This window comes from Chinchilla lanigera, unplaced genomic scaffold (assembly GCF_000276665.1).
Source record: "Chinchilla lanigera isolate Chin_1 unplaced genomic scaffold, ChiLan1.0 scaffold00014, whole genome shotgun sequence".
Lineage (NCBI taxonomy): Eukaryota > Metazoa > Chordata > Mammalia > Rodentia > Chinchillidae > Chinchilla > Chinchilla lanigera.
This window is the reverse complement of record NW_004955415.1, coordinates 22,758,331-22,779,118: the sequence shown is the minus strand read 5'-3', so window position 1 is coordinate 22,779,118 and position 20,788 is coordinate 22,758,331. Positions and strand designations below refer to the sequence as shown.

Genomic DNA, 20,788 nt, shown 5'->3' with positions numbered 1-20,788 from the left:
TCATTAGTACGTAGGCCCAGCAAGCACGTCATCCACACATGTTTCTACCTGAACTGTGGGCTCCTTGCCAGCCTCCCTGGCAGTTGTTTACATGACTTTCACTCTGCACAATCCTCAGGCAAGCGGCCCATTAAGCAGAATGAGTGTGTGTGTGTGTGGGTGTATGTGCGTGTGCGCGCGTGCACACACACACACTTCATGGTGGAGTCTTCTTCCCTAACAGAGTGGAGACTTTGCTCACACCTCATCTGTCCCCAGAGACTCCATCCATTTTTTTTCTCCTGCCAAATAAGATTTTTTTTCCCCAAACTTTGATTTTCTTTTTAAGAAATGGTTTTCCAACCACAAGACCAAGCAGATGTCTGAAAGTACTGCTCCATGCTGGGGAATTTGGGCCTCGTTCTCCAATGTTAGCCTCTGCATCTCTGCCATCTTTTAGAAGGTGCCTCTAAGAGGACAGGAGAGACAGGTGCTTCCAGAGGGAGAAGCTGCTGAGGTGGGTCAGTCTCTGCTCCTCCCGAGACCTGTGCAGTCTGGTATCTCTTAGTGAACTCCCCAAGAACACTGGAGATGTACCAGGAGCAGTCACCCCATTTCCACACTTGTATGTGAGTATATCCAGGTGCAGGGGGTTATACCACACATGCACATACCTGCACACACCAGCAAGGGCAGATTCTGTTGAAGAGACCAACAAGTCACAAGTAAGATTATGAGGTTTTTATACTCAAAAAGAGGAAATAAGTAGAGGAAGCTTATTAAACCATACAGCTAGAATCCGTATCATCTGTGAAACGGGTTCCAGCATAAGACACAATGCAGTGAAGTCAAGAAACGTCTTACTTGGCTTCACAAAAGCAAAGATGTCTCAATCATCCTGAAATCTCCTGCAGTTTTTCCTTCGTATTATGGCAGAGACCTAATTTAGAGGAATATCCTTAAACTCTGAGCCTTAAACTCACTATGAGGGTTATACCACAATCTCTGCATGAGATTTCTTGGATCTGAAGGATGAAATGTGAATACTGTGCCAGATTATATGAAAAACGATACCTATGCCTCCTCTCTGCATGTGCACTCCCTTGGTTACCCCTCTTTCACGTTGATTTCAGGCTGGGCCATGTGACTTACTTTGGCCAATGGGCTGATAGCAAATATGACAGAAGCAGAGGCTTGCTATAGGACCATGCATGAGAATTTTCCTTCCTACCTATAGGGATCTCTTCCACCACCACTTGAAGAGCCCAGGCTAGCCTTGGAGAGTAAGAGAACAGGTGGAGAGAGGCCCCAGCCCTCTCAGATTCCAGCTATCTAAGGAGGCCCCATCACTGTGAGGAACCATCAGTGACCTTCCAACCCAGCTAAGCTGGCCCAAGTCAACAGTCCTGACTATCTGCAGACTCATGAGGGAAAACCTTTTGTTCTTTAAAGCTGCTAAACTGCGGAATGGGTGTTAGTAAGCAACAAAACCTGTTACAAATACATTGCAAAATCCTCCCTAAAGTGTGCTGGCTAGATTGGTCTCAGAGTAGTCTCTGGAACCATCAAGGATTTATTATCCCAGTAAGTGGCTTCTCCACATCTTTGTTGTAAATGCTCATAAAGCCATTTTATTTTAGAAAATGCAAATCCCTTAAAATCAGGCACTAAGATTATAGCCATGTGATTAATCATTTCTATCAAGGCTGGCAATGAGATAAAATGATGTCCTGGGAAAAAGTGTGCCTGTGAGCTCAGTACCCTGAAGCCTCCATCACATACTGGTCCACATGTGGTCCACTGGTCCACATACTGGTCCACAGCAGCACCACAGCAAAGATCTTGGGGATTTCTGTATGTTTCATGTGGGCCAAGGGCAGAAAGGGAATTTCTGACTGGGACAAACTTTGAGAGCATAAGCTCTTTCTGCAATAATAAAACAAGTGTGTTCTTATTTGTTCACCTGTCAGAGAATATTGTTCAGAGAAGAACATGGGTGTTAACAACAAAGATAACAACAACCACAGGAAAAAATTCCTGGTAAAGTTTATATGTGTTTTGACAGTTCCTACCTGTGATAAAGCAGAACTCAAGGAAGGAAGATGGTGATCTGCTATGCAATGAGCTGAAAGCTGGGTTTCAAGGATGTGTTTGATTGTAAAATAGTACTTTTACAGTTTTAGAGTACTTAATGTTCTGTGGATCAGTTACAATGTCAGGGCCAACTGAATTGACCTGGGTATTGGCTTGACCACTGAAAACCTGCACCGTAATCCTAGATGACAGCAGCTACAGTTAACACCTACAATAATCCCAAGAAACAGGTAGAAGCCTCCTCATTCTATGCATGGAGAAACAGAGGCTCAGAGAGGTAAACATGGCTGCCTAACATGTTTACCTGCTAGAGTAGCTTTGATTTTGGCTCAAGTTGGCCTGACTTCTTTAAGGTACTCACTGATACGGCCATAATTCAGCATTACAAAGAAAAAATTCATGAAAAGAAATTACTCTGGAATTTTCTACTGACATAGAACCATGACTAATTAGACAATTTCAATGAACTGAGTCCTAACCCTGCTAATAAGCAGTGTCCTCCCAGTTCCATTATGGGTAATTTTGAGAATGGTCTATTACCATCACACAGATACATGTTTAGTTGGACTCTCTTTGCCCTGGACAACTGAAGCATCTGCAGGAGGTATTTACATATCCTGCACCATCAAACTGACTTTTGGCATCCCCACAGTATGTGTTTCCATCACCACAAGCTAGGTTTACCTCTGGTGTATATTTTATAACACTTCTATCCTACAGTTGCCATTATATATTATTCATTGCATCTTAGATTTTCTGAAGCACTCTTTGCCCACAAACATCTAAACTTCTGTTTAAAAATCCCACCTTCAAAAGTCCACTTCCTCTGCAAAGACCAGCTTTGGTGGCAGTTTCAGTCTATCTGAGACAGGGCAGCACGCCTTGAGACACAGTGACCTGTACTGCACGAGCCTCCCCTTCCAGGATGGTGTGTTCTCTCCCTGTCTCCACCCCAAGCACTCAATACAGGAGTAAATACTTACAAATTGCTCCATAGCTTTTTCATGGATTGAAATAAAAAGAGAATTCTCAGATTGAAATAAAAAGAGAATTCTCAGATGCTGTACAGAATTCTGGAAAACACACATCCCTTAAGCAGTTATCTAAGAACTATCATCCACTCAAGCTGCCCACGCTACTCAGTGGCCGTGATGTGCTTACAGTCTTGCTACTCCAAGTATGGCTCAGAGGGGACTGTTGGGGCCAGCTTTCCTTGGCTTCTGTCTCTTTCCTACACCTGTTGTGTGAGAAGTTGTATTCCAACAAAACCCCAGTTATCGATCTGCACAGAAAGGTGGGAGAAACACTACTTACCATACTATGAAGGGCAAGGTTTTATTTATAAAGTATCAATGCTGATATCTAGTCTAGTGAGGGAGAAGATACTAAGAGATACTTCAAAATCATAGGAGATGGGAGCTTCCTGATGGCCCAAAGATGCAGCAAGATTTGAGTCCAGGGAACTCCACAGGTCCTCCGGGACAATGTGGTGAGGGTGGCCAATGCACAGGAACTGCCCTGGTAGAAGCAAATTCCATCCTCACATTTGAAAAGGACACAGTGTTCCTAATTCTCATGAGCTCAACAGAGCAGATCTATAAAAGCTTTACATGAAGAAATTATTTCTAATCATGGTCCTCAAACTTGAGTAAGCATAAGAATTGTGTGGTGACCTTGGCTGAGAAAATAAAGAAGGAAGCACAGGCAGGTTCCAGGTTTCTTTCACTCACACACCTCTGTTCAGCAGGGGAGAGCAGCGGCCTTCCCCCCGGGCTGTACCCCGGGATCATTCACGAGTTTGGAAGACAGTGATGCCTCGCTCTGACCCCCAGAGATCCCGGTTTTGCATTCATATCTAGATCCACTTTACTGTCCTAAGAGTTGTGCTACTTTCTCCCCAGAGAGATAGAAAGGGAGAGTAGCTAAGATTCTGGATGCAAACTTCCTGAGATGAGTTACAGGTCTGTACCCTCTAAGTCAAGTTGCTTAACTTCTGCAGCCTTTGTTTTTCCCATCTATAAACGAAGTATCTGCCTCAGAGAGCTAGTCACATGAGCCAACCTATGTGAAATGCCACCAAGAGGGACTGGTGCAGTGTAAGTACTTATAAATGTTACCTATGATCCCCAGTTCTTGCCCTTGGAAATAGATAAATTAGAGTTCCTGTGGGAATTTCATGAGTCACTTGACAGGCAGGGGTATGGAGTCCTCTTTCTGCTCCCCTATTTGATGTGTATCTCTATGATGGCACTACACTGCTTTATTAGTTAATTTTTCTCTTTTTGTCATGAGATGGGTGAGCTCTTTTTTAGGAAAGGACTGATCCTTTCACCTTGGGATTTTTTGCACCTAGCATGATGTCAGACCCAAGGCATGCTCTTAATGAATGGTGGTCGATCAGTCAAATGATGTGGCTAGAAAAAGAACTGTCTTGTTGTTTTGGAAGTTGCCTAGAATCATCTCTTAGTGGGCAGAAATAACTCTCTAAAATAGAACTTGTCTTTCTGTAGAAAAAGAGGTAAAGGTGAGTGTGCAAATGGTACGAGTCATCCTCATCATACACTGTTCACTCCAAAGTCTGTTGGTGATGAAGCCACCTTGATGATGGGTGCATTCATAAGACAGCAAATATTCTTACTGTCTAGTTCCCCACTAAGGCTGGCTAGATACTTGCAAAAGTGTTCTCTCCTTTACTTAGCCACACACATTTATTTCTCTGGATCCTTGCATCTGTATGGGGCCACATGATCAGGTTTTGGCAACAGAATGTGAGTAGATGTGATGGGCGTCACCTCCAAGATAGAAGGGTTAAGCATGTGTTTGTTCTCCCTCCAGCTTCGCATATTCTCTGGTTAGCAGCCAGATGCAGAGCATCGAGGGTATAAGTCAGCCCCTAACGGGTTGTAGAGCTCCAAGATGGAAGGAGAAAGCTAGATCCCAAATCACAGAGTGACTCTGAGTCTCCCTTACCTTGTCTCCCCCCTCAATTCAAGGCAAAAATGAGCTTTTCTTATCTTACATCACTGAGCTTGGAAGTTGTCTGTTACCACATCTGTCCTACTTTAAAAACAGGAGAAACTAGATGTATCAACTGAGGGACTTAACATTTATTGGGAGAGGGCTTCCTTTGACAAACCACGTCACAAATGTTTGCATGGATTTCCAATGGCCACTGCGCTGCTGGTATGAAACATAACCCAGTTGCCTGGTCAAAGGAAGCAGCAAACATACATATCCCTTTAATTACACATCCCTTTTATCACACTGCTCTCAATATGAATTTTTTACAGTAAAAAATACACTGAGGTTAATTTCATTACTTCATTTTTAGAAATAAAGCTAAAAATTTGGGGAAGAAAAGACAGAGAGAACCCCAAAGACCCTAAAGAAAACTCTCTCCAAGGATAATTCCTATTATTTTAAAATTATAGTCTCTCCGGAAAACTGTGGCTGCTGGTGCCTCACTGGGGCGTCTGTGGAACACAGCCTTTATGAGGTCTGCCTCACAGAAGACCAAAAGCCACATACTGTAAACTGGGTTTGGCTTGGCTCCGTGTCTGCTAGGCCTTATTTATTCTCCCCACCAATTTTATATTACTGAGTGGTAAACTCACCATATTCTGGCTGCTCTTTGGTTTCAAAAGTCTGGTGGCCTGGGGCCGGACGGTCCCACCCCCTGGGGGGGTTGAGGAAGTTGCTGTCATCTGAGGTACTGTCATACTTGTAGTCCTGGTCCCCGCTGTTGGCCCTCGCCAAGGACAAGGACCTCTGCCACCAGGCCTGCCAGTCGGGGGATGGGACTGACCAGCTGGGCTTATTCTCCGGATGCTGATCTTTATCTCCTTCAGAGTCTGGACCGTCGACCACCTCTATGGTGACCTGAAGAATTCAGAACAGGCCAGGGTCAATGTGGAGTCCACTGCCTCCAGGCTGTGTGACCCTTGGAAGAAAGTCTGAGAGAGCCGAGGGAAGTGGTGGCTATATCGCTCAGGAAAGAAAACTCAGATTGCATGGTGACAGGGAAGGGAAGACATCCAGGGATGGCCTACATGAACTCTACAACTGGATGGAATATGACCTCAGGCTGGGAGAAACCAAGGCATTACCAAGGTGTATGGCTTGTGTCTAGATGTCCCCTCAAAGCCTCATGAAGTCATAGGGATTTTTTTGGAGGTGGCAGAATCTAGAGTATGTGACTGATTCATAGTACCATGCTAGGATTAAGGGTGCTGGGATTAAGGATGGGTGATTGCTGGATGGACTCACTGACTGGACTGGCACTGCCCTAATCCTGGTAGACCGGATACCATACAAGAGACAGAAATAGGCCTCTCTCTCTCTTCCTCTGTCTTGGTGCTTTTGCTAATCTCTGCCCACCATGAACTGTTCTCCTCTGTGATGTCAATCTGCCAAACCACCCTGTTTGGAGCCAGCAGAGTAGGGAATAAAAACCTCTACAAACAGCCAAATAAAGCTTTCCTGCCTTTAACTTTGAGCATTGTGTATTTTGTCACAGCAATGAGAAAAGTAACTAACACACAAGGTTTTTGATTTACTAGCAACTATGGTGCTGAAAGACTTCCGTTCAAGGGGTAAGCATGTACTGGATCTATTCCTGAAGTGATGCAAGGATAATCATAATAAAACATTACACTTACTGTGCATTATATTAATGCTGTTTCAGGCACTTTTCTGAATGTCCTACCTAGATGAGACTATTTAATCTATTTTCCTTCTGTTATGGTTTAAATATGAAGTGGTCCCCAAAGTCTCACTGCAGGGTACATCCTCAGTGCAGCAACACTCAAGAGGTGGGACTTAGAGAGGTGACTGATCAGGAGGGTGCTGGCCTCACTCATGGATGAATAGAGTGAATAAATCTCACTGATGGATGAATAAATGAGTAGATAGAATGAATAAATCACTGCTGAAAGGGCTTCATAGGAGGTGAGGCCACATTGGATGAAGCAAGTCACTAGGGATGTGGCTTTCAAGATTATATACTGTTCCCGGCCCCTTCCTCTTCCTGTTTCTTTCTGGTTCCTGGCTGCCATGAGTTGAACAACGTTCCCTCTACCATGATGTTTCTCCCTCACCACAAGCCTAAAAGCAGTACCCCCACCCCTGCCATGGACTAAAACCTCTGAAACCATAAGCCAAAATAAACTCTTCTAAGTTGTTTTTTTAGGTATTTGGTCATAGCAATGGAAAACTGACTAATACATACTCCCTTTCAATTTCTGGCCTTGTGACTCACTTGGTTCAGTTCTGGGGGTACAGTAACATTATGACTGATCTTAAGATGCCTTGCAGCTTCTCTTTTCCTTCTCTTAGAATATTGCCACTGGTACGCAAGAAAGGCTAGGTCAGTGCGTGGATAGAGACCAAGTAAAGAGACAGTCTGCATGGAGGAGAAATGAGACACTTTGGTCAACATCCAGCTCCAAAGCCCTATAATTGGGGCCATTTTGGAGCATTTGGCCCTAGTTTGGTCACTTCTAAAAACAGGTAACTGAGCCAAGCTCACCCTGATGAATTTTACTCAAATTCCTGACCTACAGAACTATGAACAATCCAGTGGTCAGTGCTTGAAGCTATGAAGTTTTAGGGTGGCTCCAGAGGCAATGCTCTCATCAGCTTTACTACACTGCCTCTGAAAAAGTAAATAACAGAAGTATAGTCTCTTCTGTAATCCCAGCACCTGGGAGGCTGAGGCAGGAGGATCACCATGAGTTTGAGGCCAGCTTGGGCTACATAAGCAAGTTCAATGCCAGCCTGCATTACGTAATGAGACTCTATCTCAAACCGCCCCCCCTCAAAAATAAGTATAATTTCTTCAAGAGACAAATGGGGAAAAGAGGTCAAGGATACTGGTGGTGGGCTGGATGCTACAGGGTGTGCAGAGATGTGAGCACAAGGTCCTCAAGACCATGTTTTCCCAGCTAAGATGTGCACTCTTCTCAGAGTCTAGACCCAGCGCTGGGGTCAGAGCAGATCATCCCAGAGCTAAGGTTAGAACTTGTCCTTCGGATTTATGAAGCCTACTTTTGAAGTCTGTCATGGGGCTGGAAGAATGCAGCATCTTGGCTCCAAGAGACAATCAACATAAAGAAGCTTGTTTTAAAAATGTAATAAAAGACTCACTGGGTTCCTTTGGCTATCACATAGCTCTTGCAACACCCCTGGATAAGTTATGTGCAAATGAATCAGAAACATGCAGTCCAAGTACTCAGCGCAAAATGTACTGGGCAAATGCATTCCCAGTTCTGCCCTGACCTGACATCTGAAGAGTTTCTGAGGTGCTCTGCCAAATCACACTGGCATGTGCCCATCCCGGAAACAAACAGCCACTTCGTTTTGTGGAATGGAAAGGCTAGGGTCCTGCTCACTGGGACATTTACAGAAAGTTCCCAGCCAATGGTAGTCCTGGGCTGTGGTTTCCCAAGGTCCAGACACTTGGTCAGAGTGGTAGCCTCCAGGCGTATGCTCATACACAGAAGCCCAAATGGAGCTTTCTCCTCTGTTGCAGGATGCGAAGAAGGCTACCATTTGGTCCAGGCCACCATGATTACTCTAGCCTTGTGGGCATCCCTTGCATATTTATAAATAATTATGGAGGTTTTCAGTAATTGCCAGAAAAGAAAAAAGGGAAGGGAAGATGAGAAAGACATCGCATATCTGGTGTCTCTGCTGTTGCTGGAGAGTAGTGGGAACTCACACGGAGCCTTCAAAGGACAAGTGCAAAAGGACCACATGGCTGGGTGGTGCCGAACCAATGAAGGACTGGAAATGCTGAGCCTTGGAGACACCAGCTTTCTCTTTTGCAGCCCACCCCTCTCCTCTCAGCCTGCAGACAGACTGCTCTACAACAATCACCTACAAGGCTATTAAAGGTCTTGGTAGGGAGAGGCTGCCAGGAGCCAGGCAACTCTGCAATTATGGTAATGAAATCAGTCTCTGGGTAAGAGATAAGGGCAAATGTGCCCAAGAGTCTTGGTATTCCATCTGTACTCAGACTGGCGTCAAAGGAATTGCTTCAACAAAACTTGCCCGGCAATTTCTCCGACCTGGGAATAAAACAATTCCATATTTTAAGCTATTACCCTCAATACGATTTTCCCCCCAAATTGCTGCTCAGATCCAAACAAAATAGATTTCTTGCCTGGATGGGCAACAAGGAGCAAAATACGAATTTACTCCAAAAACTATATCAATGACTAAATCTCAACAGCTTAGAGGTTTCTTTTTCCCCTTTAATTCCTAGCCATTCCCTCAAATGAATTATAAAACAAAACAAAAAACAAATCTTAGGATCCACCCTTCTCCACAGTTAACAATGTAGAAACTTCATACTGATATCAGAAGAAGAAATCTAACCTCGAACCTGAAATTTCAGAGGCATCCAAATAAAAAGACTTAATGAGCATGATCAATGACTGCTCAAATGGTAGGGATTAGTTTTATATTTCCTGTTGCTTTCATTCTATTTATGCGATTTTTTTTTTTTTTTTTTTTTTTTGCATCAAGGAATTGCTTTGTAAAGATGTCTTGAACAATCTTCCATGTGAAAGAGCCGGAGGTGTGGACAGAACACAGCAGGTTTTCAAGCTGACTGACTGGATCCTTGCATTGTTTCTCATTCATAATGCAGACAAGCCAAGTGTCTTAGTATATTTGTTTTTTCTGGGCTTTTCCACACCACAAATCAAGATGATCATAAAAGGGGAACTCATGCAAAAGCTCCAGGTCCAACTTCTGGCAGAGCCTCCCTGGGTCCAAGAAAGAGAATCCCAAGCAGGTGTCAATCTGGACAATTCTATCCCAAAGTGGCAAATGAGGATAAGATCCATGTACGTTGATCAGCTTTTTCTCTTTTGATAAGTAAGGCTGAAATTAAGTCCTCTGTGCAGCTCAGGCAGGAGAATCACGAGTCTGAGCCCCGTCTGAACTTAGCAACCCTATCTCAAAATTTAAAAAAAGTTAAAAATGGCTAAGGATGTAGCTCAGGGCATAAACCTTGAGTTCAATCCCCAGTATCACAAAAAACAAACGAAAAACCAAAAAATTTATATTATAAGCAAGCCATCCTTGCTCAGAAAAAATATATTCTTTTCCTTTTTTCTTTTTGGTTTGTTTATTTGTTTATTTATTTGAGATAGGGTCTTACTATGTAATTCAGGCTGGCCTCAAACTCAAGTGATCTTCCTGCCTTAGCCCCTGAGCACCGGAAGTACAGGTGTCCGCTACTGGTTCATGCAAAACACTTCCTGTCGTAAAGCTAAGACAACTCTCAGTCTAGCTAATAATAGCAGACCAATATTCTCAAGACTGTGGAAGTCACAGGTGCCATGCAAAACCCAGGAGGGTCTTTCTGCTTGTTGGCCTGCTAAGCCTTGTGAGCAGAGGTGAGAGCAAGAGAGCTTGGTAGGTGCCGGTCAGTATTTCCCAGATGAAAAATCTTTCCTTGGGAGCACAGGGCATCCAGAGACCTGCCTGCAGCACAGGTTCATGATCTCCCTATCCCTTCTTTGACAAGTGCTGCAGAAAGAACACGAAGAGTCAAAGAACATACTTAATCCACTCATCTCAAACCCACGGATGCTCTAAAAGCAACTGAGGTATCCCTGGAGAATGGTGGCTCATCTCAGAGATCTGCGACTATGTACTCCCCCAAGTGTTACTGCCTGTTCTACACAATTTAGACCCAATTTTCAGGCACAGAAATTGACTTAAAGAATTCAACTTGCCATGGTTAACTGCAGAGAAGGTGTAGAGCTGGTCTCTAAATGAGGTCTTCTGATTCCCAGCTTTCTAGATGTTTCTTTGTCTTCTCCATCCCTGTTACCATCCCCAGGCAGCATCTAAGGTTATGGGAAGCTTAGCACATACAGGGCCCTGTGCTACACACTTCATATGGATGCCCCCCTCCACTCCTCGGAGACAACTGTACGTTAGTATAATTTTATACTGCGTAGGTGTACACAGCATATTCGTGGGTACCACCTTTGTTCCAATTTTATAGACAAGGAAACTGAGGCACAGAGAGGCTGAAGAATCGCATGAGGCTACAGAGTCCAAATTTGCCTTCCTAAGCAGGGGCGCCAGACCCCTAACGCAGGCCAGTTTGATGCCATGGATCACGTTACAAGGAGCAGCTTCCCATGAGTCTGGGAGGTACAGGTGCGTTGCCATGGGTGTGTGCGTCAGTATCTTGGGCACAGACATTTCTTGGCCCTTATTCAGCCAGACCCACATTCCAAAAGTATTCTGGAGAAAAAGGAGGGGAAATCAGGAGTAGAAGCGCATATGACATTTGTAGCCGAGGCCAGCTCCTCTGATTACATCAAGAGGCCTGTGGCCATGTGCACAGTTTGTGCAAGGGAGGAAAGGTCTTACAGGAATGTTTTTAAACCCTTCTCAATGGAAGAAAAAGAAATAAGTACATTGGTTGAAATAAATTCTAACCTCACTTTGATCCAGAAATGAGAAAGTTTTGGTTGCACAGCTACTGTAGTAATGAATTGATGCCGTAAGCCTAACAATGAGTTCATTTTAGAGATTTTTGTCTTTGCTATCTGATCATCAGCTGAAGAACAAAAACTCAGCCAAAGATTCTAAAGTTCAAGCCTCACTTGTGGTGGGGGATTTATTTGTTTTCCTGAGTGATTTCTTTTTTTTTTTTTTTCAAACAAACTCAACTTCTTGCATTGTTTCAAATTTAACATGGAGATGAAATTCAATTCATCTTCAGTTCAGAAGTTTGAGGCTGTTTGCATTCTGTGTTATTATTTTTGCTTTTTTCCCATTCACTTCCACAGCTAGAGGCCATTCTTAACATAGAGAGTCTGATTCACTTGGGGAAGAGGCTGCCTGACTCATGGGGGTTAAAATGCTCTCCAGAAGCAGAGGTTGGGGCTTTTAGAAGGATTTTTCCAACCTAAAAGTCAAGAAGCCCGATGGACGCCAGCTTCACAGGAACTCTGCAATTGACTTTGGAGAGGTGCAGGCTGTTTGCACAGGAAAGACAGAAGATTCACCCCCAGAGTGTGGGACACACTCCCGGAGCTTGAGAAGTGGTGAGCGTCAGAGAAAGGGGTCTCTATTCCTGTTCAGGCCCAATCAAGAGCAAGGGAGGAGGCTTGCAGGGGAGAAAGCAGATGAGGCCAGGGGCCCTGGCAACGGAAGTCCCCCACGGATGCCCCCCTCACCTGTCTTCACTCCACTACCCAGGGAGAGAAGAAGCTTTGACGGGGCCCACAGAGACCAGCAAAGCTATCTGTTTGGCTGAATCTGTCCTGTGTCAAACCAGTGAATTTCAACAAAAGAGGAGTGCTCTAAGGAAGGAGTGAAGGCTGCCAGCACGGAAGCCATCACCCTCCTTGTAGAAAGCACCTCACATTTTAAAGGACCACCAGGGAGCGGGGTTAGTCAAGTGCAGCGGGGCATAGGGTTGTAGCGGCTGGAGCTGTGTGCTCACACACTCACACACAGACATAGGCCTGGGGATCCCAGGGACAGCAGCTGCTTCTTTCTTTCTTCGAACGTCTTTTGAAATAACCAATGCTAACCTTTTGCAGTCTTCTAGAGTCAGAAGGCCAGAAATGAACACTCTGTCATTTTAGAGTCAAGAAATCATCAGATCAATGCAACCTTGGCTTCACCTGCCCCCCTGTACTCCCCTCAGAAGGTTAACACACAGGGATAGTCTAAAATGAAAAGGAATAACTCAGCCAGCAAATAGGAGGTGTCAGCCTGGACTTTGGGACTATTTGGGTTTAACAGTATCTACGTGAGAGCTGCATTAGCTTTAGATCCCATATGCCAATAACCGGGATATTTGAATCTGGAGGATGCCTTTACTCTTGGGAGTTATGGTCTTTGGATCCAAAGGTAAACCCAGAAACATATGAGCCCTCTGATAGCTGGCTCTGTCCCTTCTTCCTTCCTTGTCCTCCAAAAAGTCCCTTTCAAAAGCACCACCCAGAGATGAGCTTCTCACTCCTGTGCTGAAGATGGGTAGGACACAGTGAAAGCACAGCACTATGTGTTTCCAGTCTATGAACGCAGGTGGCTTGGGGGCTTACCTTGAAGCCTCATGGTTTCCATTCATAACTATGCTTTCGTGACAGCTCACAAGGAAGCTGCATTTTATGCAAGTTCAAGGGACTTTGCCAGAGAGATCCTCACATTGGAGCATCGATGGCCCAGCATGGCCTTCTCAAGACTCTTCCTATGCTTATGCTCTGCTCTCCACCTCAGTCTGCTTCTTTCCACACCTGGCAGCTCCAACAGCTGCCTTTCCCCTCGAAGCCAGGCATTCCTCACTTCCTGTTTGGCTCCATGGCTCAGCTGATAATGATGAAAAACGCACTGTTGCCCTGGCTGCTCTACTGAGCTCATCACTGTCTGTCCCCTGGGCTGCAAAGGATCCGCACTTCCTGATTGTCCCTTACCTTTTATTAGGGGAAGTTATCGGATTTCTAGCTCTGCAGCTCCCAATTTCATCTAGGAGGCAGGAAAGAATATGGAAAGTCTGTCCTAAATTCAATTCTTAGCTAGAACTAGGCACCCAGGAACTTCTCAATGTAGGAACAGTGGAAAAGCCTGCAGGCTTCCAGTCTCCTGCATCCAGGCATTTTCCTGAAAGTTTACAGCAGAAATTCTTAACTCTGTGACTTTAACAGCTCAGTCCTCATCAGTAAGCCCTGCAGTGACAGTCTCTACCTCCAGGCAACAAATACAGCCATAGGAAACTTAAGATTGTCTGGGGGCATCGATTAAGCTCTCTTAGAGTGAGGGCTGCCTGGTCCTGCAACCCTAAAATCTAGAAACAATGAACCATGGCTTCCTGAATAGGAAGCCAGGATAGGGAGCAAACTGGAGCAGAGGACTGTGGAGATGCGGGCGCCTCCTTCATCAACTGGCACCTCCCCCAATGTGGACCCACTGTGCGCTAACAGAGTCCTGTGGCCAGTTCCTGCGGAGGAGGCACTGGAGCAAAAGGACTGATATTCCAGCTAATCAGGTACGAGACCAGACTCATCAGAAATATTAATTGGGGGATGCGATGATTTCTGTGCATGAGTCACTGTGACCTCCAAAGCATTTCTCGCTCTGTAGCATCCACAGAGCCGTACACTGCTTCTTTCTGTCTAGTGACATCTGCCCATGGTGGAACATACAGCTTTTCTTTTGCCATCTCCAGAACCCCTCTGGCACTGTCTTATTTAGTAGCTGGAACAGTGACACCTATTTCCTATAACTTAATGCACTGTCTTGTACACAGCAGGGGCTGTTGATGTATTTTAACTAGGTTGTGCACTCAGTGACATCTGTTATCCAGCTTTATCTAAAAGGGTATCATGCAGAGGGGAGACAGAGAGAGAGAGATTGAGAGAGACAGAGGGAGAGGGGGAGAGAGAGAGAGAGAGACAGAGAGAGACAGAGAGAGACAGAGAGAGAGAGAGAGAGAGAGAGAACTTCTTTAAGAACTGACTGCTCTGAAACCACATTAAGGAGATTTCAGCCCAATATGCTAACAGCATATCTTCCTCTGGGGCAGAGAGGAAGAAAAAGGAAAAACTGTCTTTACAAATGAAAAGAATCAGGAACAAAACTAGAAGTATGGAAGCAGGTGTATGAGGACAGGAGCTAGGGAGGGGCAAGATGGCCAGGAGGTTGTACCTCTCTCTACGATCAGGGCGATCATCTTTGGGAAGAAATAGAGGAAGGTGCGAGCAACACGCCAAATGAAGAATCTGCTTCTGGCAAATGGAGTGGGGGCTGAGTATTCTTGGGAGCCTGAAGGCCTGAATTTGAGCCCGACAATGACTGTTTCCTAGTTGTGTGACCTTGGGTGAACCGAACAGTAGTATTCAGAGGGCCTGCTGTGTTATTTCTGGTACTGGGGAAAACGACAAGTGCTTTGTCTCCTTCCTGAGGATCAGATCAGGTCAGATCAGCATATACTTTGTGAAGCAGAGGGGCCCTTTCAATGCAGAGGAGTGTTATTATTTTTAGTTCCAGGGACTCTTTCTCATAGCTACAACATTTCATTGATTCCAGGGCGCACTATTTGTTTTGTCTCTGAAATCAGGATGCATTTTATAATCCTTGCTGTGCCATGTGTGTTGTATTTTCATTTTCTGAGTTCCTTATAAAATAAAATAATGGTGCACCCCACAACCAGGAGTACTGTAGCGGAAAAAGACAGTATTGTTCTAAAGGCGACAACAAGATCAGAAGTAGGAGCTGTGGAAAGGTTAGGAAAGAAAGTAAAGGAAGGCAGAAGTTTCCACTGGAATTGGATCAGGAAACAAAAGACAGACTGTTTCATTTCCTTTCACCTTCCAGCTGCCAAAAATTACCTGGATATTTGGATTCTGCCCATTGATATCAGCTTTGGAAAGATCTGGAAAGTTTGGCAAGTCCAGGAGAAAGGATCGTGGGCCATCTCTTTGCAAGGAGGGGTGCCCAGTCTCTTGTGGGAATCGCTCTCTGGGAAAGGGCTGATGTGTGGCGTGGTGGTCAAGAGGCTCCCCTGGTACTTCTTTGGAAAGAGGAAAGCCAGTTTCTGATGCAGAGTCACCTTCCAGGTTAAGGTTATTCTAAAACAAAAAACAAGCAAACAAGCAATAACTAGAAGGCACATGATTTAAAATGCCACACTTAACAGTACATTAAATTCAGGAGGAAGGACAAATCCACTGGCTGGAGTTAAACCAGCACAGTATTTCCAACTCTCTGCTACCACAGGCTTTAGCTTTCTATCTTTAAAAAGCAAAATCATCAAGAAACTTCTCTCAGCCTTCTCGCTAGGAATTTTCTCAGGGTTAATGAACTATACACTATTCATGAAGCATCAATATACATCAAAACAAAAAGAGCTATTTTGAAAGAGAATAGGTACTCATTTAAAGCTAGAAGCAGGACTTTTTTTTTTTTTTTGAGACAGGGTCTTGCTGTGTAGTTCAGGCTGGCCTTGAGTTTACTATGTAGCCCAGGCTAGCCTCAAACTCACAGTGATCCTCCTGTCTCAGCCTCCCAAGTGCTGGGATTACAGGCAGGCACCATTGCGCCCGACAGGTTATAATTTCTTTTTCATACTTTCACCTGAGTAACCACCCCAGCTTTAGTTACAGTCCTTGTGTCCAGTTTGCTTCTTTGGTATGGGAAGTGGAGCAAAAGATCTGGCCAAACTGGATAAAATACTAAAGTAAAACCACTAACTGTATTCATTTATCCATCCAACTGTCTTTCTATCTATCCATGTCCATCCATGCATGTATCATGTCCATCCACCAACAATCTACTCATCCTTCTGTCTACCCATGTGTCCACCCATCCTTCTATCCCACTACCCACCCTCTGTCAATTCATCTATCCATCAATCTAATCAACAAAAGCCAACAACATGGTAAGGTTAGGAGAAACAGCAATAAGAACACAAACATGGGACCTATTCTTTTGGAATACACATCTAGCTGGGAGGAATAAACGATAGGCACGTACATACCTACATGCATAAACAAGCTCAGATTAGAGATTAGTGACTGCTAAGAACAGAAGAAAGAAGAAGATGGTAGAGAAAATACTAAACAAGTGATCAGGAAAAGCCTCTCCAGGGAGGTGGCATTTGATGTAAGATCTGAATGAGAGAAGAGAGCACCTGTGATGATCTGGGGTTGCATTTCCGTAAAGGGAACAGCAAATAACATAGTCCTAGGAGGTCAGGAGTTAACTTTGTCAATTTGAAAAGCAGAAAGGTCAGTGAGGCTGGTGTAGAGTGAAGGATATGGAGAACCACAAGAGATGAGGATGAAGAGATTGAGACAGCCAAAGAAAACTGACAAAAACGCATTCAGAAACTTAATGCATTTATCCCAAAAGAAGTGCAGAGCCATTATTTTTCCCAGGTAGTGAAACATATCTCTGTCTACTTGTCACTGGGGGACAAGTTTTCTAGTGATTGAAAAGGATGGAAGTTGCTGAACTTCTTTGCCAACCCAGCCCTTCTCCTCCTCATTCTCCCTGAATCTCTCATTGGAGGCTTTCTTCAGCCCTTCAGGGATGAGATTTTCATGTTTACTGGTGGGAGGAGATGTGGAGATAGAATTTCACCAGCGTTTGGGTCAGTGGTTAATGGTCTTGTTATTCTTGGGCACGTCTGGGGGTTTGGGAGTTATATTCCAGCACACTGTTTCCACACGCACTCCCTGTTCCCTTGACAGCCCCTTTGACCCAGCCAAAGGGGTTACATCTGGTATCAAAACATTCATGACTCCGAGTACCCAAGGTCAGGAATGGCCTGGCAATGAAATGCACACAGACCACTTTGTGACAATTTGAAAAGGCCAACGAGAGAACTCAGAGATCATGTTTGCTTCCTCTTTAAAACATGCAGTGACTGGAAAGAAAGCGTGCTGATTTTCTTCATGTTTTTGCTCATCTTTCCTTTTTGCTCAGGACACATGGCCAGGCGCAGGATCTCTGTTAACCTTTCCAGCCCCATCTCCGCAATGGCTTTGTGTCCTGGTCCATCCTGCAGGGCAGTTGCCCTGGCACTCCGAGGCACTGTTCTATACAACAGAAGCCAAACGTATTAGTCTTTGATTGATCCGAAACACATAGAAAGAAACAAGAGGAGGGCAGGCTATGTCTTTCCTCAGATAAGACTTTGCTGTCACACCTCAAAGAGAAGATGACTGAATGCAGTGGTTCTCTCACTTTTATCTCTGGATGCCCACCCCTAAAACCCCCTAGTGGTGTTAGGGAGGACAGCTGGATCCGAATGTATTGCCCATGACTTAGGAGTGTAAGTTACAGAATGGTCCCAGTATTTGCTTCCCAATTGCTTTCAAGTCAAGACCTAACTTCACTGTAACAACTAGACACACTGTTAACTGGGTTAAAAATGGAGTTCTTTTTATTCCTCTATAATGAACTACTCTTCCTACTACTAAAAGTTGTATTTTAGGAGAAGAGTTGGGAAATGTATTTTTTTCTGCTATTTAACAATTTGCTTAGATGTCTGAGAAAGCAATGATTGAATCTGATTAATTTCTTGATCTGATTCTTGATTTTTTTGATAAGAAATCCACCACCACAGAGTGATCCTGGCTTAATCTTAGAGCAAAGCAACCCTTTAAACTCTCTTTGGCTCAAAGACCCTCTATGAAAAGCAGAGCAGAAAATAACAGTCCTGCACCCTTCCAGCAGGATGGCCAATATAACTTGAGTTGGGTTGTGCCTACACAATAAAAGAGAAGTGTAGAGTTAGGGCTACTGTCTGGGCAATTCAGGCCACAATGCCTCTGCTGGGAATAGTCAGAGGACCAGGGTTTCAGTATGTTTTGGCTTGAGTTATGCAGACAATTGTGGCATTGCTCCATCTCTCCCCAACCACCCTGCCCCCTAGACACCAGCTCAGTGTTTGCAAAGTAGTTGGAAGATGGGAAATAATAAAAAAAATACTAATTGCAATCTCTGACTCTCTATTACTCTTGTACTTGTTCCAAAGCATAGTTAACTGGAAACCTTGGCTCCTTGACCCTAAACTGTTCAGAAACTGGAAATCCTAGCGTAAAAGGGTCATGTCTAAGAATGGGTCCCATAAGATGAAACTTCATTTTATTTAATAGATAACAAGATTTGGGAGTAGCCATAATTTTGGTGACCTGGATTTTAAATGTGGGACAGGACAAGACAGACTGTTCTGTGCATGGTGCAGGAAAAGGTCTTTCTTTCTTTTTATTTTAAAGAGAAAAAAATTTGTAAAAATTAAAAAAATACAGAATTTCAAAACAAGATAATAAGAGATTAACAAAGGTTAATGTATTGCATATTATCAAATTAGTTGCTCAGATCATACGATATAGGCATACATAATTGATCAGTGTAAGCACAAACCATTTTTAATGAACTAAAGGACGTCAACAGTATAACTATCGTATCTATCTTATGTATATATATTTTTTCTTTTCTCTTCCTTCTTTTCTTGAAAAGGTCCAGTGGGACACACGGCATATCTTCCTTGCAGAATGCTCCCAGAGGTCCTGTTGAAGACATCACTCCATCACTCTAGCTGTCACCTGGCTTCCCAGTGAGTGCCCCACCTAAGTTAATCTAACAGCATAAAGATTCTCAGGAAAGGCAGACTACAAAGTAAAGATTTAAACAGTTTGTGTTTTATTTAGATACTCAAACTCTTCCTTGAAACAAAAGTTTGAGAACGTCTGGGAATTTATGAAGAGAAGCATCACCAGTCTTTCGGAGATGCCGTAGAATTCATTTTGCCTGAGTTAAAAGCGAAGAGAGGCAGCCTGCTCGGATCAGGAAAATGTTTCTTTCCCCACCGTGTGTCTTTGGGTTGATCTTTCACCTATGAGCTGACACTGGCAATAATGAAGCAGAGCAACAGTAGCCATTGACCCTCCTGCGGCACTAATTTTAGAGCTGTAACTCCCAATGAAAAGGAAATCAGAACTAAATTTACTACATGGTTTATGTGCAAGCATGGCTCACCTGCAGAGACAAATGGTCTAGGTTGGCTAAATTATCCAGCTACTGACTGATGTTTCCCTTTTTTGTGTGTAGCTTCATTATTTTACCATTTCATCTTATCTAAAATAAGAATAGTAATAAAAACATCATGCACTTGCAGTCTTGTATTTTGCCTTTGATGGGAGTACTATGGTGGACCTTGTTTATCCAATATCTATTTTTTTCTTTCTTTAATTCAACGTTTTTTTCCAGGGGAGGATGTAGTTCACTACCTACATTTCCCAGGATCCAATGCAGGTAGAGATGGTCATGTGACACAGTTCTGCCCAGTCAGAGGTAAGTAAAAGGTGCTGGTTGGAATAGGTGAAAAGGAGGCAGATTCAGCTTTACCTTTTGCTTTTCTCTCTTCTACCTTCTCTTGCATGAAAAGAAGACACAGAGCTGGAGCAGAAATGAAGTAGATGGCAGACATGAAATTGAAAGCTGTATGTAAGTGTGGTTGATGAGAAAGGAGGAGGAGCTTAGGTCCTGGACAGCACTGTAGGATTATCATATGAACCCTGGCGTGGTGGTCTCAGAATGTCTCTTACCATTATCATTAACACTGATGTTAACATTGTCAGTGCTGCAGCACCAGTAGCAATGTTTCCTTTCCTGTTTCTAAGTTTAGAGCTGCTACAATCAAGAAAAAGCCAGACATAGTGGCATACGCCTTTAATCCCAGCACTCTGGGGGGCTGAGGAAGGATAATTGTGAGTTTGAGCCCAGCCTGGGCAACTTGGTGACTTAGGGACATGTTCTCTTAAACACATATTAAAAAGGAGGGTGTAGCTTAGTGTAAAGAGCCTGAATTCAATGGGCGGGGGAAGATCCTCCATATCATTGTATTGGTTGGGTGCTGTGTCTATTTTTATGCCAGCACCATGCTCTTTCAGTTTCTTCTGAATATTACTTGGCCATAAAGCATGAAGTTGGCTGCAGAATTGGAGGATATCATGTTAGGTCAAAGAAGCCAAGCACAGGAAAATAAATACTTACCTACATGTTCTTTCTACACATTTGCAGAAGCTAAAAAAAAAAATCAGTGTCAATGAAGACAAAAGTGGAACAGGGATCACTAAAGCATGGGAAGGGTATGGAGACAAGCACACAGAGGGGGGTGAGATACTGAGTACGGAACTAGAGTTGGATAGGAACAGCTAGTTCTGTTCTA

At 43.9% G+C, this 20,788-nt stretch overlaps 1 protein-coding gene across 1 annotated transcript in view; it reads right to left on the bottom strand.

Moving 5' to 3' along the window:
• The window catches only part of Ism1 (isthmin 1, angiogenesis inhibitor), a gene marked incomplete in the record, with an annotated part of 67,197 nt that overhangs the window by 10,612 nt on the left and 35,797 nt on the right, over window positions 1–20,788 (bottom strand). The window contains 2 exon segments of the mRNA XM_005380884.2: window positions 5,688–5,952; window positions 15,441–15,680. Of these exon segments, the coding sequence (XP_005380941.1) occupies window positions 5,688–5,952; window positions 15,441–15,680 (505 nt within the window).